The following is a 16,911-nucleotide window of genomic DNA, read 5'->3' as shown; positions in this document are numbered from 1 at the left end:
AAGAGGCACAGTCTATTGGCCGTGAGGGAAAGCAGAGGTCTACCTGCTCTGGCCTGACAGGAAATTAGAGTGAAATAGAGAACATTGCACACATGACAAGTCTTATTACCTTAATTATTAAATCCCCCTTGTAGCTTCTATCTATCATTTTATAAAATGCACTTGATAAATACTAGCTAGAAGCTGATTGGTAGCTATGGGCAACTTCTCCACGTTTCCTCTACTCTCTAGAAGGTGTGATACATCTCCCCCATATGCTCATATGCATGCATATCCCAAAAACTGTGCACTCCCCATAAACCTTGGTGATGATTAGTAAAATAAACAGAGATGTATCAAGCCTTGGAGAAAGATAGTTGCCCAGAGCAACCAATCAGGTCTAACGGTTAAAAGACTGATGAGTTACAAGCTGATTGGTTTCTTTAAGCAACTTGTCCACTTTATCTCTCTCCAAGACTTGATACATCTCCCCATACGTAGCAAATAAGATGGCTAGGTCGCAGTAAATCCAGTTTCTGGCCACTGACTTACTGAAGGCCTGCATTTGCCAATATACCTTTGTCCCTTTTGGATATCACCTAGAATATACATCTTCTGGTGATAATGACCTTCCCGCCCTGACTACCAGAAGGATAGGGTACAAGTTGGCCTTAGGTGAGTTACCGCAGGATAACGTGATGTCCACACCAAATTGCTTCTCCACAGCTCCTGTCCAGTCAGTTGCTAATATACCCGGAATTTCAAAAGTGTTCCAGGCAGTGTTTCTTGGAAAATGTTTGTTACTTGCATATAAGTAACAGCAATTACTACTAGTTGTATTGTTTGTGTAGATGCTTTATTAATAATATACAGTAATTATTATTTGGCAGAATGTTGGTGCATGTACAAGTTATAGTAATACATGCTGTGGTTTTGTCTTCCTTCAGTGAAAACGATGCTTCCTCTGAGAATGAGCACCTTCTGAGCAGAAGCATGGACAGTGACGAGGAGGCCGCACTTGACAAACAGGGTTCCCCGGAGCTCTGCCTCTTATCCTTAGTTCACCTGGCAAGAGACAAGTCAACTGCAAACAACAAACTGACAGGGGTAAGGGACTGCTGTTACTTCTCACTTCTCTCATACAGCCACATACTCACTTTTCATAAATAAGTTACAAATAACAAACTCAAGCAACCAGAAACTGTGTTTTTATTATATATATATTTTTAATAAATCTATCATCTAGCTCTCCTGTAACTTACACTACTAGCATGTAGCCAATCCCAGCTCTGCATTTGCTGGAGACTTGTGCAGAAAAAAATATTATTTACTATACTGACTTAGAGCTGCTTTCCACTTAGAAGCCTGCCTTCCACTGCTGATATATTTGGGATGTGATATTATTCTTAATTACTATGCTTTACTTATATGGCGCCACAAGGGTTCTACGGCGCCTAACAAAGTACATAAACAAATGAGCAAAACAAGAAAACAGCAACTTACAGTACAAGACAATATAGGACAAGTACATGGTATAAAACATTGCTACATCAGCACACAACACTGAAATAAGCATCAGGGTGGCAGAAACCAAGGGCTAGGTGCTGTTGTAGGGAGTATGGAGTAGAAGATAGTTAAGGGGTAAATTTACTAAAGTTCGAGTTTTTTAGAAGTGGAGATTTTGCTTATGACAACCAATCAGATTCTACTTATTATTCATCTAGCACCTTCTAGAAGATAATAGCTAGAATCTGATTGGTTGCTATGGGCAACGTCTCCACTTCTAAAAAACTCACACTTTAGTAAATATACCCATAAGAAAGAGAAGGAAAACCACATGAGGGTAGAGAACCCTGCTCGTGAGAGCTTACGTTCTAATATATTCATTTTAACAGAAGCTTTCTACTGCACACAATTATAAACAGTGTCTTGTAATCCTTAGTTATATTTTCTGCACCTCTCAGTTAGGGTCCCACATGTTGATGAATATAAAAATAAAAGATTTACCACTTTGTAGTGCAGCATAAGCAGTGCACCATATATTGTTAGTAGGTGTTGGTCCATTCATATGGTGTAATTACTAAAGTAACTGCTCTTCAGAATACTCCAAAATAGTATATTTTCAAGTTATAAAAGAACAGAAAACTACAATATGTGTATAGTGTATTCATTGTCAGTGACACACAGTCAATGTAAAATACTATTACACCCAATACACTACACTTCCCACTATGTAGTGAACAAGGATGTAGTTACCATAGGTGCAGGGAGTGCTGCTACTATGTGGTCCAGAGCTGAGAGGAGCCCACATTCACTGGCAAAGTTGCATGTGTTATATACATTTTTCACAATTGGGTGGTACACAGGGGCCCTTACATACCTTTGCCTTGAGACCAGTGCTGGATCAAACCATGTGGAGGCCCCTAGGCAGTTGGAAATATCAGGCCCTTTTACAAATGATCGCCTAATAAGGTTTTAATTTTACCAACCAACAGTCTACGATCTGGAAACTGTAATCTGAATCTGATATCTATTGTTTATGTACTGTAAGTTGTTAATGGGTACATTACATTAATACAGTATTTTCTCTATGAAGTCTTTAATGTAAAGTTTTCATTTTTTTTTAGTTGATTATTTTTTTTCTATCTTTTGGAAACAATTTGAGAAAGCTTGATTGTAATTTTCTTTCAAAATCCAATCAATATTATTTTGATCTGTTGTTGCGGGCCCCCTAAAAGTCACATGGCCCATAGGCCTCTGCCTACAGTTTTTGGTAATCCGGCACTGCTTTGGACCCGCCTATATAACTAGTTATGCTCCTGGACATGTTCATTGTAGTGTGGTATAAAATGAACTGGGAGCATTATAATGCTACATAATATGAACTGAGGCACTGAAAAGTAGCACAATATGAAGTGGAGGCACTTTAGTGTGGCTGAGGACACTATGTCATCATATGAACTGGGGTTACTGTGTTGCATAAAGTGTACTGGCCACCCTACTATTTGACGTAATGTGAACTAGGACACTAATATGGTTCATAAAATAAACTAGAGTACTACTATGGTTCATAAAATAAACTAGGGCACTATTATGGGGCATAACATTAATAACTGCAGCAGAGAGGTATCTCTCTAGAAATATTGGGACAGGGGACCCTTCAAAATGTTGCTATGGGGTCCAAAAGTTCTGGCTATGCACCTGGTAGTGAATAACCAAAAGGTTCTAGAAAGACTGACTTAGAAGTAGCTGAGATGCACTGGATCCTTGATCCACAGTTACAGACTTCCCTAAATATCAATATTGAATCTGTTTCATGTGACACATGCAGGTAAAGTAGATGGTTCAGCTTTGCCTTTTGCAGTGGAATTTTATTAAAAAGCAAAGTGTAATTAGATTTCCTTCATGTCTATCATACATAGACATTTGCATTGTCTCCGTGTCAAGCATGTAAAGAAGGAAGTCATGGTGCTTGCTTTCTTACACCTCTACATAGGATAAAATCATGTAGATCATACTGTATGTTTTAGTTTTTGGGCTGTACAGCAGTGGAGCCTTGTAGAAGAAATAAAAGTCATTATTTCTCCTCAGCCATGTAGTTGAGTTAACTCATAAATCTCACACGGTCTTCCCACTTCCACACAGCAGTGCAGAATGTAGAAGCAATTATGGAACTTGAAGAACATATTGCTGGAACTTAGCACCTCTGAAAACTGACCAGTTTCTTGCAGAACTAGGTTTGCATGACATTCCTCCATGATTTAGCTCATACCTAGCAGTGACTACCGTATTATGTGTACACCACTACTTAGTGAACACTTTAAATCATTTGTCTCCTGTATGCTCGCCTTGAGCACTTGCATTGTTGGCAGGATGTATAGCAACCGCAGCACAGTACAGCATAGTACACTACACCATTTATCATAGTCTGAGTTTAAGAGGTTGCACCAGTAATATCCAGAAGAGAACAATACTCTCTGTTGATGCAACACTTTTGGAAATTACCCAATCCCATAACATTCACAGTAAACCCTACACAGATGCCTGCCTGTTTTTATAAGTAAATTGCTATTATTATAACAATTAGTTATTTGTACTGTACCTTTGAAATGGTATTGCTACCGAATCATGCATGAAAAAGAAGAATTTGGAGTGAATAAGGCTTAGAAAATGGCCTTCAATTTTTTTATAAAATGGCCTCAACTGCTCTTTTATGGATCTCTCTTTAAAACATGCATAAAATGGGGCTACGTATTTAATATGCTGCATAACCAAAGAAATTAGTATTGTACATTATGAAATACTCAGTATATAAGTATTAAATGTATTACTTCCTGTTGCTACCTAATTCGATTTATAAATCTGTTTACATACCTTCAAATTCACCCATACAGTACGCAACATGGAAATTTGATCAGTTCTCAATTTCAAAAGAGATATTGCTAAAACAGAGAAGATTCAATTAAGTTCGGTAAAATGGTGCATGATCTTATAGACTCGAGGGAAAATTGAATTAAATTTAACGCCATTCTGGAATGACAATATTGCAAACTTTTCCATGTACCCCCATATATCTGCACATGACAGTTAATGATGTTGTGGGTTCTATATGTGGCTGATATGTGCCCAGTCTAGCAATGCGGCAATGCTTAGCAGACATCCTGCCAAATTGCAATGGCCCAAGGAAGCATAATATATACAATTTAGAAGAAATAAGAGAATTTTGTAACTTTATTATGATAACATCAGGGGTTCAACGAGAAGGAAGGCAGTATTTGGTCTGTTTCTATGTACCTAAACACAACCATATCGACCTGTCTACAGACGTTACAGTCTCCATACCATTTATTACATAACTTGTATCTAGACTAATTATAATGTGTCCTTTTTGAAAGTTGGTGACCAGAATTACACCACATATTCCTGATGAGGTCTTACCATGGAGTTATATAGAGGCAAGATTATATTTTCCACACGTGAGTCCAATCCTCTGTTTGAACACCATTTTGCTAGCTTTGGCTGCCACTGACTGACATTGCCTGCTGCTGGACAATCTGTGAACCACGCTTACTCCTAAATTCTTCTTAAATACAATAGTAACATTCAATATATATTATTTAGTATCTCCTATACAGAAAACTTGACTTTTGTCTATGCTGAACTGCATTTGTCATTTCCAAATCCAGATTGATAGTTTCAACAGAGCTCATTGCATCCATAATGTTTGATTTCATACTGTGCAATTTCATGGAATTTCTAAATTTAGGTCTGGCGGTAAAGAGAGTTACTAGACCTACAATAGGTTTGCAATAATGATATTAGGACTAGATGTGACCCTTTATCGAGCAACCCTAAATTTCTTTCATTTATAAATTAACTGTTGAATAAGGTATTGGTTGAATTACAAAATATGGTTCTGTGTATCTACTTATTACATTAGCCCAACCCTAGAGGGAGTAATTGCCATTTATATAAGTCCTTTAGTTTATAAAAAAAAACTTAGTGGGACATGTACTGAGCAGTGATAAAAGTGGAGAAGTGAGCCAGTGGAGAAGCTGTCCATGGCAACCCATCAGCTGCTATGTATACTTTTATAGAAAGCAAATTATAAATGTTATATCAGTGCTGATTGGTTGCCATGGGCAACTTCTCCACTGGCTCACTTCTCCAATTTTATCACTGCTTAGTACATGTTCCCCTTAATTTAGAATCTACCCAGAAGTGAGAAACACCACGGTTTACTTTTCATCACTATCATCTGGAATAAATGAGTAGTAGACACATTAGTGCATGGACAAATGCTAATAACTGCTGTATCAGTGTATAATACTACAAACGGATCAGTGTAGCCATGGTGTAAACTAGATAATACAGTACTAAGCCCAATTGTTTTACATTGTTTTACATATCTGAATTTTTGTGGCTTGTATCTATAAATAGTGATTTCTAGGTCTATTGTACCAGGCAGGCCCATAAAAGCTGACAAATTAATAAATACATGGATACATAAATGTCAACCATTATATCCATATCCCCCAGCTACTGTTTGTGAACTCATGGCCCATGTCTAAAAAGACGTAGTGGTAGATAAAAAGTACCATTGACCATGTAGCAGCACTACACCCGAGGGCTCCCAATGTACAAAGGTATTTCTGAACTGCTGAACTAACCATAATTTTTTACTATTTTTAATAGAACACTATTAAGTTAACCTTTCCATTAGAACACAAAGACACTAAACATGAGAGTTTTAATTCAGTATATCCACCATGTTGCATACACCAAGTGTCTCATAGTGTTCAGAAATAAAAAGATGTGGTTAATTTGAATAAAAATAAAGCCCTCCCTCCAACCTCACTTAATCTCCTGCCAAGTCATACTATACCACTGAGTATAAATGCAGGAAGGCCCGTATTGATAATGCACAACTGCAGAGATGACCTACATGCAATGGTAAAAGACACATTCTGCTCCTGCAGTCAAAGAACTTGTCCTTCCTGACCATCTCTCTCTGGAAAACTGTACCTTGGACAGCAGCTACTGCTGTAACACGTGTACTTGTTGTTGTTACCTAATTTGGACTGGTAAACACACAAAAAACAAGAGTCTTTCTGCTGAGATATTGTGTAGTATCAGTGGGCAGTGTAGTACTTTATGCAGCATACAGTTATCCTCCAAGGTACAGATTAATGTTGTGCACTAATCTACTCGGGTGGTCTTCAGGTTGCCGGCGGCTGGGCTCCCGACGACCACCATACCGGCGCCAGAATCCTGAACGCCAGCATACCGACAACTTTTCTCCCTCTTGTGGGTTCACGGCCCCCCTGAAGGGAGAATAGATAGCGTGGCGCGCGTAGCTCGCCACCGTGCCCGCAGCGTGGTGAGCGCAGCGAGCCCGCAAGGGGCTCATTTGCTCACCCCAGCTGCTCACCCCAGCTGTTGGTATGCCAGCGGTCGGGATTCCGGCGCCGGTATGCTGGTCGCCGGGAGCCCAACCACCGGCAACACATACTACACCCAATCTACTCTTGGCAGGAACTAAAGGCAGTTCCCTGCACATCACCAATTTACAAATGTTGTATTTTGCTATCTGTTGAGACATATATTCATAGACTAAATCTGTAGTATATTTAAAAAACAAACAAAAAAAAACAACAGGCAACAAGCTAATAGTAATACAAACGATGCATAAAATAAAAATTTATTTTAAAATAAATAAATTGCGAATTTCAACCACACAATGGGGGCTATTCAGGTTCGTCAGCAAACCAAAAAAATTAGCAATTGGGTAAAACCATATTGCACTGCAGGTGGGGCAGATGTAACATGTGTAGAGAGATTAGATTTGGGTGGGGTGTGTTCAAACTGAAATCTAAATTGCAGTGTAGAAATTAAGTAGCAAGTTTTAATCCTGCACAAAAACAATATAACCCATCCAAATCTAACTCTCTCTGTACATGTTACATCTGCCCCACCTGCAGTGCAACATGATTCTGCCAAATTGCTAACTTATTTTGGTTAACTAACACACCTGAATAACCCGTATATGCCGTACACTATCTTGATTTTACTTTTCCCACTTCAAATGCTGCCCCTCTACCTAATTTACTTACTTTCTGCTTCAATTTACATCCATAACAGAGAGCTGTGTTCTGGTATATATATATTTAATAATGAGAAACAGTTTAATCAAAGAATCACACAACACACAAAAATTGACTTTTCATGTATGATTGACCAAACTTCATAGCCCTAGATTATTAACTCCTTTTATTATTTATTTAGCAACAGTGACATCAATCTAACATTACCCCACATGCATATCAGATTATAGAGATTTTCTTTATATATTCCTCTTTAACCCATTCATCAAAAACAGTGCTCAGTTCAGATCCAAATCAATGTGAACATCTTTCCTTCACTAAGGCACAATTGAGGCATTGTGAGAGAGTAAGAGTGGTGACATAGAAAGTGCTCCAGCCAACAGCTGCTCCATGTGATAACACACAAGCATTCACAAGGCTTCTAGTCATTGATATTTTGGGGGATCAGTATGATTTACCTGCAATCAAAATCCTGATGGTCAAAATATAGACAACAGTTGACCGATGGTCAAAATACCAACATGGTCACAATACCGTCATTTGAAATGTTGACACGGTCAAAAAGTCAATACAAGTATTTACATTTTTTGGGTGTATAGGTTGACATAGGTCAACATGGACACCGTATAAGTGTACCGCTGCGCTCGCCATGCTTTGGTCGCGGTGCCTCGCTGCACTCAGCACACTATTATAATCCCCCTCCACGTCCACTGGGATGGTAAACTATGAACAAGTCGGTTTCACTGAAAAAATAATGAAAAACGCATGTCAATTTTCTGACCTGTCGACATTTTAAATGTCGGTATTTTGACCTTGTCAGTATTTTGACCATCGGCCAATGGTTGTCAGTATTTTGACAGTAGGAATTTTGATTGTAGGTAAATTGACTGCATCCCATATTTTTGCTTGTGCATGAACCACACGTACAGATTCTAAAACATTTTGGTTAAGTTAAGGTCACAACTTTCACTCTGCAATTTCCAACCATAATTATTTTTCTCTGCTTCATTCATTCTGTTGTAAATTGACTAACAGTATGTGTATATTGAATGTCATGTTGTAATGCCCACATTGTCTTTGGCTCATGGACAAATACTCTGGAGGCTGCAGTAGAATCTGCCGATAGATTCCTCAATGGTAGATTATCGTCAAACCAGCCCAAACCCCATCTTCCACTACAATGCTTTTCAGTGTGATGAGGTTATTTTGCTGCAGTTTGGTATTTTGTAATCTAAAAATGAAACTTTTCTTGTTTATTTTAAAAATATCCACATTGATTTAATCTGTCTACAGAATATTCTTTACTTAGAACACTGGTTCCCAAACTGGGTGCCTCGGGGTACACTTGCAGGGGTGCCCTGGGTTGGTGGTCCAGGACCAACTCAAACTATTTATGGTCAATGTAATAGGCAAAATCAGTGCTTGTGGCTTCCAATCATAAAATATGTGGACAAACAGAAATTAATCCTGTCCCTCACCACATAACTGATCCTAAGGATGACATATGAACACAATTTAATATATTTTTGTGAATTTCTCAATAAGAAAAGTTTGGCCTAGAGTTGCCGTGAAAAAAATTCTGATACTCTAGAGCGCAGTGATTCAAAAAGTTTGGGAACCACTGACTTAGAGTTTAATATAATCTAGGCAGACTTTGGAACACTTGAGATGGGAATTTATTTTCTTTTTGTATCTTTAATACCTTTACCATATTTTGTTTAGTGGTCTTGTTACTTTATTAACTCACTCCCCCTAAATATACTGTATATAGATTATCAACATAATGTGTCAATTATGTTGATGTTCATGCTTTACCTATGAAAAATAAAGAGGCAAAAATGTTACATTGCTTAAAAACTAAATGGCACTACATTGCCTGTGGGTGAAAAATAAACATACTCTGTAAAGTATATACCTGAATTATAGATTTTACAATAAATTCATATTAACAGCAATATCTTCTTTTCCTCCCAGATTCACAGTCGCAGGAAAAAGATTTTAGATCTTTATGCCAATGTATGCAGTGTTGCAGAAGGTGCGTATACACAATAGTTACACTACTGCCTCATAAGATACTTATTACCAATAAACATTGTGTAGTTTAATCTATTTAATACCTACTAGTCCACTTACCGTTTATTTGTGACAAAGATTAAGTCATAACCTAACCTTCAGTAGTCCATTTATATTTGGATATCAGTATTGCAACTTGTTGCTGTCAGGCTTGTGAGGTTCATTTCTAGTCATCTAACTACTTTTCAGAAACATTGGCGTTTTCTGAAGCACATACAATATGCAGTGAGACAACACAGTCTGAATCTGCATAAGAAGCACAACGGAAATTGGCATGAAAAAGAGCCATACCTGCAGATCGTAGCACTTCATACTGTATACAGATTCAGCCACACACAAATCACGTTTTAAATTAAATGAATCAGTGCAGTCTCGTGAAGCAGTTTTGATACATCGCATTGTGAATAAGATGCACTTTCAAGTGAAAAAGACACGTGGTGCAAGACGAGTCACACAGGAAATGGCGCGTCGAGAAGGGATGTTTTGCGCAATCGCAATAATAGTGTTTGAAGACACATCTATAGGTGTTGAAGTAAAGCTGAAAAATCGTTTTCTGTGCGTGATGAGGCCAAGAACTGCATCGCGAGACGCAGTTTCTTTGGCCTCGCAAGCCACCCTGTGACAGCCAGCTGGCAGTCTGTGGGGAAAATCACGACCATCGGTCGCGATGTTGATCCTAGACTGCGATGCGGTTGCAGTGCTGGGATCACAAATGCAGCAAGGAGGTGTGAGACACTTTCTACTGCATTTGCATTGCTAAGGATTGCATTTCCAAAGTTGACTGTGTGCAGCTTTACAAATGCAATCCATGCTGAATTAGCCCCTCAGCTGTGATTGCAAATGCATTGTGTTGTAAAATCCTACGCTTCTGATCATTTTTAGGCCCAATATTTTAAAGGGCAATGCTTTTGCTAGCTGTGTTTTGCTAGTAAAAGCATTGTCAGTTTAAATATCGTGCATAAAAATGATCAGACGTGCCCGGTTTTACAACCAAATTCTTCACAAATAGACCCCTAAGCCTTGAACTGTATAAGGCACAGGTTCTCAAACTCGGTCCTACAGTGCATGTTTTGCAGGTCTCCTCACAGAATCACAAGTGAAATAATTAGCTCCACCTGTGGACCTTTTAAAATGTGTCAGTGAGTAATTAATACACCTGTGCACCTGCTGGGTTACCTGCAAAACAGGCACTGTGTGGGGTCCTGAGGACCGAGTTTGAGAACCTATGGTGTAAAGCACAGGTTCTCAAACTCGGTCCTCGGGACCCCACACAGTGCATGTTTTGCAGGTCTCCTCACAGAATCACAAGTGAAATAATTATCTCCACCTGTGGACCTTTTAAAATGTGTCAGTGAGTAATTAATACACCTGTGCACTTGCTGGGTTATCTGCAAAACATGCACTGTGTGGGGTCCTGAGGACCGAGTTTGAGAACCACTGGTATAAGGAATAAGATCATACCAGGGACGTGCGGTGAGCTAAATGGCTCAGGAGGCACCAGCTAACCCAAGAGCCAGATTTACATGCAATATATAAGCCAAAGGGTACATCTGGGCATTATACACAGGTGCAGCATTATAAACTCCTGGAAATTTGGTGAGTTTTGATCAGAGATGTGCGGAAAAGACAGACAGGGAGGCACTGCCTCACCTGCCATAGACTTTTTACTCCAGAGTTTTGGCTATAAAAATTATTAGAATAATGCAAAGAAGATATTTCAAACAAATTATTAGTATTTTTCATATACTTTATTAAGTCAAAACTCTGGTTTAAGCGTAAGTATGACAGGAAAGGATCTGCTTCACCTGCCTCACCCCACTGCACATCACTGGATCATACTATAAGTCTGTTTCCTTTAAAGTCATCGTTGAGAGGCAATTTTGCATGATAAAACATTAAAACGATACTCACAGTCACATATACTGTACATTCATTTACAAAGTAGCTTGCAGTAGCGTATAATCTACATTTGCCTCAAATAACTCACATTTTAGTGTCAGAAATCCCATTGTCTTTCTCCCAGCTCTATACTCACTGGAAAAAATCCTATTGATTTGTATGAGGTCCCCATATGTCATTGATAATTACTTGTACACTCTACCACTAAATGTGCATCCCTTTGTCTGGATTTAGCATGTAGTGTCTTCCTAGATGAAGCTCTCACAATAGAGCACATTATTTCCTGTAATTGCTGCTCTTTCCCTACCCCCTTTTTCTAGGTGGCAACGCTGCAGAATAAAACTGAACCTAGGAGAAGAACAGCTTCCTCTATTCCTTTATTAAGACTATTGGTAATATTGCCTTGGGCATGCCTTATACTCAGTCCGTATTGGCTGCTGCTCCCAAGCCACACAACTATTTTTTACCACGGTAAACCCAGAGCCCTGGCCTGCAAACCAGCACTGTTCAGTATATAGGTGTCTGAGGGAGAAATTTCCCTGGCCATTTGCAGTACTGAGGGACAGTTGCTATCTGGCTACACTCCAAACCAATTCAGCCCATGTGGTACATTCTGGTTTAGCAATTAAAATGCATACAGTATCTATTGTTACATATGCATATGACATGTATAATGCATATATACCAATATCTCACAGTCCACTGGGTTCTTGGGAAAGACATAAAGAGAAAAATAAAGAAAGGTTTTCAATCTTTGCTTTATTACAGGGAATCAAACTAATCACTACTAGTTCTAACTACAGTGGAAATCAGTGGAGAATTATTAAAGTTAAAATGAATGTTTTGTTGTCTTTCAGGTCTAAGCCCAACAGAATTGCCATTCGATTGTCTAGAAAAGACCAGCAGGATGCTTAGTTCTACCTATAATACAGAGAAGGCAATAGTGAAAACGTGGCGCCACCTTGCTGAGAGTTTTGGTCTGAAGAGAGATGAAATTGGAGGAATGACAGATGGACTTCAGCTTTTTGATCGCATCAGTACTGCTGGCTACAGCATACCAGATCTGCTCACCAAACTGGTACAGATTGAAAGACTAGATGCAGTGGAATCTCTTTGTGCAGACATTGTAGAGTGGGCACAAGCTACTCCAACAATTACACCACCTACAGTGCCCAATAGTGAAAGCGTATGAACTAGAGTTTGACTTTTACCATTGTTTTGGAATGGAAGAAGATATTCCCATTAGGATGAGCCATTATGCTTAGCCTTGACTAGGCACTACAAGAGGTCAAGAACGCTTACGGCACAATATGTAGCGAAAAAAGAAGGATTGTAACTCTTTCGAAAGCATAAAAGGAAATAAATACATAACAGTCCTTTCTAATGAAGAGTACACAATCCTTAATGAATGAGACTATTGAATATAATTATTTAAAACTTTATACGGAACCTGTGACCGGAAGGATTAGTTCCTTTCTACATTTTTAGTGATTAACTAAGAACTTGTTTAAACAATCAACTTGTGTGTAGACTGATTTATTCAACTGGAATAACAGCTAAATGTTGTATATTCCACACAAAGAAGTAATCATTGTTTTATGCTTGTTTGTTGAGGTTCAGAATCCATTGACAATATGCTAAGTGGACCATGCAAGATCCATCAAGTGGCTCCTTCAAGCTACGGCTCAGAATCATTTCATGTTGCATTATTAACAGAACAGGGTTACCTTTGTTCCACTGCTCACTGTACAACTCTATTAGGATCAATACATTTCCTCCCCGCTGTTTTAGCTTTCATCAGATTGGTTCTGAAGAAACTTACTGACAATCATTGAACCCAAGAACATTATACATTATATTCATCTAAACCAGCAGTGTTAGCGATACAAATAGCTCAGAGCTACAACCACTCTGTAGGCTGCCAGTTCTAGAGCAGTTGATGTGTCATTAATCTGAAATGTAGATGCTGACTTAGAGTAAAGTGCAAATGCATCTACTAGGTTCAAGTGCTCAAAAAAAAAAAAAAATGTGTGCGAGAGTAACATGTAAAGTTATCTCTCTGATTTAGGTTTGTTCACATAAAAGTTCAATATAGAATCATTTGTTAATGGCACTATTCACCGAGATGAGATGATACTTTGGATAAATGTATTTATCTAGTAGGAACAATGCAGCAGATAACAAGCTGTGTTTGGAACTGATTCAATTCCACTGACAGAACTTCTGGGTTCTGACCCCATGTATTTATTGTGACTGCATAACCACTGTACAGAGAGATCCAAGAATCCCTCTCTGGTGAGACATACAGACGCCATTGTCAGATGGCCTTGGCAATAAGAGACTAACTCAGAAAATGTAAGTGTAATATAGTTTGCTCTGCTGTAAAGTCTGCACCGGGGTAAAACTTGCACCTGTCTGTAACTCAGGATCTTACTGTATGCCTTTTCGGTCAACATAACTATGCACACATGTGCTTACTATGACATCAGTAGGGTTAAGTAGGTTGATCCATGAAATGTGACCTATTGCAATATGGCAAAATGTGAATCCAATTTTTTAATTGGTTTTCAAATAAAATGACAGTGAAGGGAATGCATTGTTGTACGCATCTAACATTTAATATAGTGTTATTTCAGTTAAATTCTGTGATTAATTTACATTTCTTAAGAGTAACTGCCATTGATGATATTTAAACTGCACTGAATTAAAATTGTAATACTTGTGACCATGTTACTGGATACGTGCTGGCTTCATCCTCTCCCCTGGACTGATCTTGTCTTTCCTAATTATTTTCCACTATAATTTCCAATACTTTCAGCTGAACCGAATCATTTATTTTAGAGGTGCTGTATTCTGTCACTATAAAACAGATCTATGTTTGACCAATGATTCTCAACTCCAGTCCGCAAGTACCCCCAACAGGATGTGATTCTGGATTTCTATCTGGGGAAATAAGTGGCATAATTGCTGACCCAGCAAAAATAGATAAACTCCTTTGTGCATGATTAAAGAAAGTCAGAAAACATGACCTGTTGGAGGTACTTGAAGACTGGAATTGAGATCCACTGGTGCAGACACATGAGAATACTTCTGTTCTTAAAATGTTGCACTGAGAAAAAGCCAGTGTTTGAAACTTCTAGTCTAATATTACGTTTCAAATGTGTTTTGTAACACTGGCAAATATGTATATCAAATGCAAAATCTTTAGATTCACATTATGAGGCAGATTCAATTAGCTGTGGGGTTAAAGCTCCGGGTTTAATGTATAGAGCTATTCAATTACTAAGCAATTTACTCATGCAGTAAGGCCAAGGCTAACATGCGCTAACTCAAAGATTCTGAGTTAGGAGCCCAGAATCAATGGGTTACCCAGCGCAGTAAGTCCCAGGGGGTGCACTTAATATGGATTGTTTTCCTCTCAGCTCCAGAGGCTCCAGTGCATCCTATGGGGCTTAAGGTGTGGGGGAACCAGTAGCATTAATTGGTAGCTATAGTCAGAGCCTTAACAATAAAGTAAGCCCCATGACTAGCTGAATCTTCCCATTAGTGTGTTTGTACTTGGAGCCTAATTCAGATCTGATTGCAGCAACAAATTTATTAGCTAATGGGCAAAACCATGCAGGGAGGGGGGCAGATATAACATGTGCAGAGAGAGTAAAGGGCCCCATACACTACAACGATCTCATGTCGGAGGTGATCGCAGGCGATCACCCCAGCAGCCTCCCGGGGGGCAGGTTTGGCCAAGAAACATTGTATGCTGCACAGTTACATATGATATATCTGGGCGATCCCAAGCCATGCCCCCAGGTCGGACCAGATTGAATGTGCAGCACATTCAATCTGGAGGATCCGATCTGATGCTCACGGGAATGCGCATTGGATCAGTTTTGGTTTGGGAACACCCCTAAAATGTCCGATTTCAGCCGATATATCGGGCCGAATGCCCGAATTGGGCTGAAATCGGGCATTATCGTTCTAATGTATGGGGCCCTTTAGATTTGGGTGGGTTGTATTGTTTCTGTGCGGGGTAAATACTGGCTGCTTTATTTTTACACCGCAATTTAGATTTCAATTTGAACACACATCACCCAAATCTAACTCTCTCTGCACATGTTATATCTGCCCCCCCCCCACACACACACACCTGCAGTGCACATGGTTTTGCCCATTAGCTAACACATTTGCTGCTGCGATCAGATCTGAATTAGGCCCTTGAATTCTACTTGGGTATGTATTCCAATGCATTCAAATGAACAAAAAATGGAACAAACAGTGAGGGTCATTCAGGTATGAGACCATCAGCACGGTACTTGTTGCATGTACAGGACCCATTCTGCGCGTGCGTGTCCTGCGGCATAGCACGCAGGCCAGCATCAAACTGACATTGATTAACAGTGTGATGCCATTTCAGGGGTGGGAAAGGCCAGGGATCTCCGTCATGGGACACAGATTTCCTGAACTCTGCAACAGGCAGCTTGCATGGCACCATGGGTGCTGCAAGCCACCCGATGGTGGGTGCTTTGATCCAATGCTGCATCCTAGGATGCAGCAGTGATAGCAAATCTGACCGCACCTGAATGAGTCCCAGTGTTAATACCAACACAATGCAAAGTATAAAACAAATGGATATGGTAATATTGGGAACATTGATTTTTAGAGTGTTACTATACTCACTGTAGTTTTTTTGTTGCATCGGTGATGTTTTTGGAACTCTACCTTTTCTAGTTTTGCATTCATGGCATGTTATGCTAAAACTAGTAAAAATGCATATAAGATATTTGCATAAGTGTTTTTAATAACATTGTTACATACTACTATATGTACAAGGCTTTAAGATTTTAAATGGCAAATGTGAGCAGATCATTTTACAATGAATGAAATAGGTCATGATGGATGGCACATACAGTTTAGCAAGGGTAAAAACTCAGAAAATAAAAACTTTTGTTATTTGATGGCTATCTACAGTAGGTATCACTAGGAGTTTCCAATTTTGTTGCAATACCTGCTGTATTAGATGAGTATCATTTAAAAAATATCCAAGCAGTGAGAAATGCAAGAGGGAAGTCAGGGAAAGAGAGACTAAGATATACGTCGCTTCTACCACAGAAGGTAGCAGTAGACAGAGCCGTAACTAGACTTTTTGATGCCCTGTACCAGAAAGAGAATTGTCTCTCCACCCCCCATTTTTCCAATAGAGACATAAGGCATATGCTTTGTTACTATACCCTTTATTAAACAGCACATTTCAATATACTGCCATACCCAGATTTGATCCTGCATAAAAAACATGAGATTTCTACCTACAGTATACAAAGCTACTTGTGCTTTGTAAAACAAATAATCAGCATTGCAATTG

At 39.0% G+C, this 16,911-nt stretch overlaps 1 protein-coding gene across 4 annotated transcripts in view; it reads left to right on the top strand.

Moving 5' to 3' along the window:
- Window positions 1-15,703, top strand: part of EDAR (ectodysplasin A receptor) — a 144,753-nt gene extending 129,050 nt beyond the window's left edge. For 3 of the 4 annotated variants that reach the window (XM_063953824.1, XM_063953823.1, XM_063953822.1), the window contains exons 10-13: window positions 927-1,086; window positions 4,875-4,955; window positions 9,558-9,618; window positions 12,413-15,703. In XM_063953824.1, the coding sequence (XP_063809894.1) occupies window positions 927-1,086; window positions 4,875-4,955; window positions 9,558-9,618; window positions 12,413-12,747 (637 nt within the window). In that variant the 3' untranslated portion in view covers window positions 12,748-15,703. The remainder of the gene's footprint in view (window positions 1-926; window positions 1,087-4,874; window positions 4,956-9,557; window positions 9,619-12,412) is intronic. The other variant, XM_063953825.1, reaches the window with a different exon arrangement.
- The last annotated feature ends 1,208 nt before the right edge of the window (window positions 15,704-16,911 follow it).

Source organism: Pseudophryne corroboree, chromosome 2, assembly GCF_028390025.1.
Source record: "Pseudophryne corroboree isolate aPseCor3 chromosome 2, aPseCor3.hap2, whole genome shotgun sequence".
Taxonomy (NCBI): domain Eukaryota; kingdom Metazoa; phylum Chordata; class Amphibia; order Anura; family Myobatrachidae; genus Pseudophryne; species Pseudophryne corroboree.
This window is presented reverse-complemented; position numbering and strand designations above follow the sequence as displayed.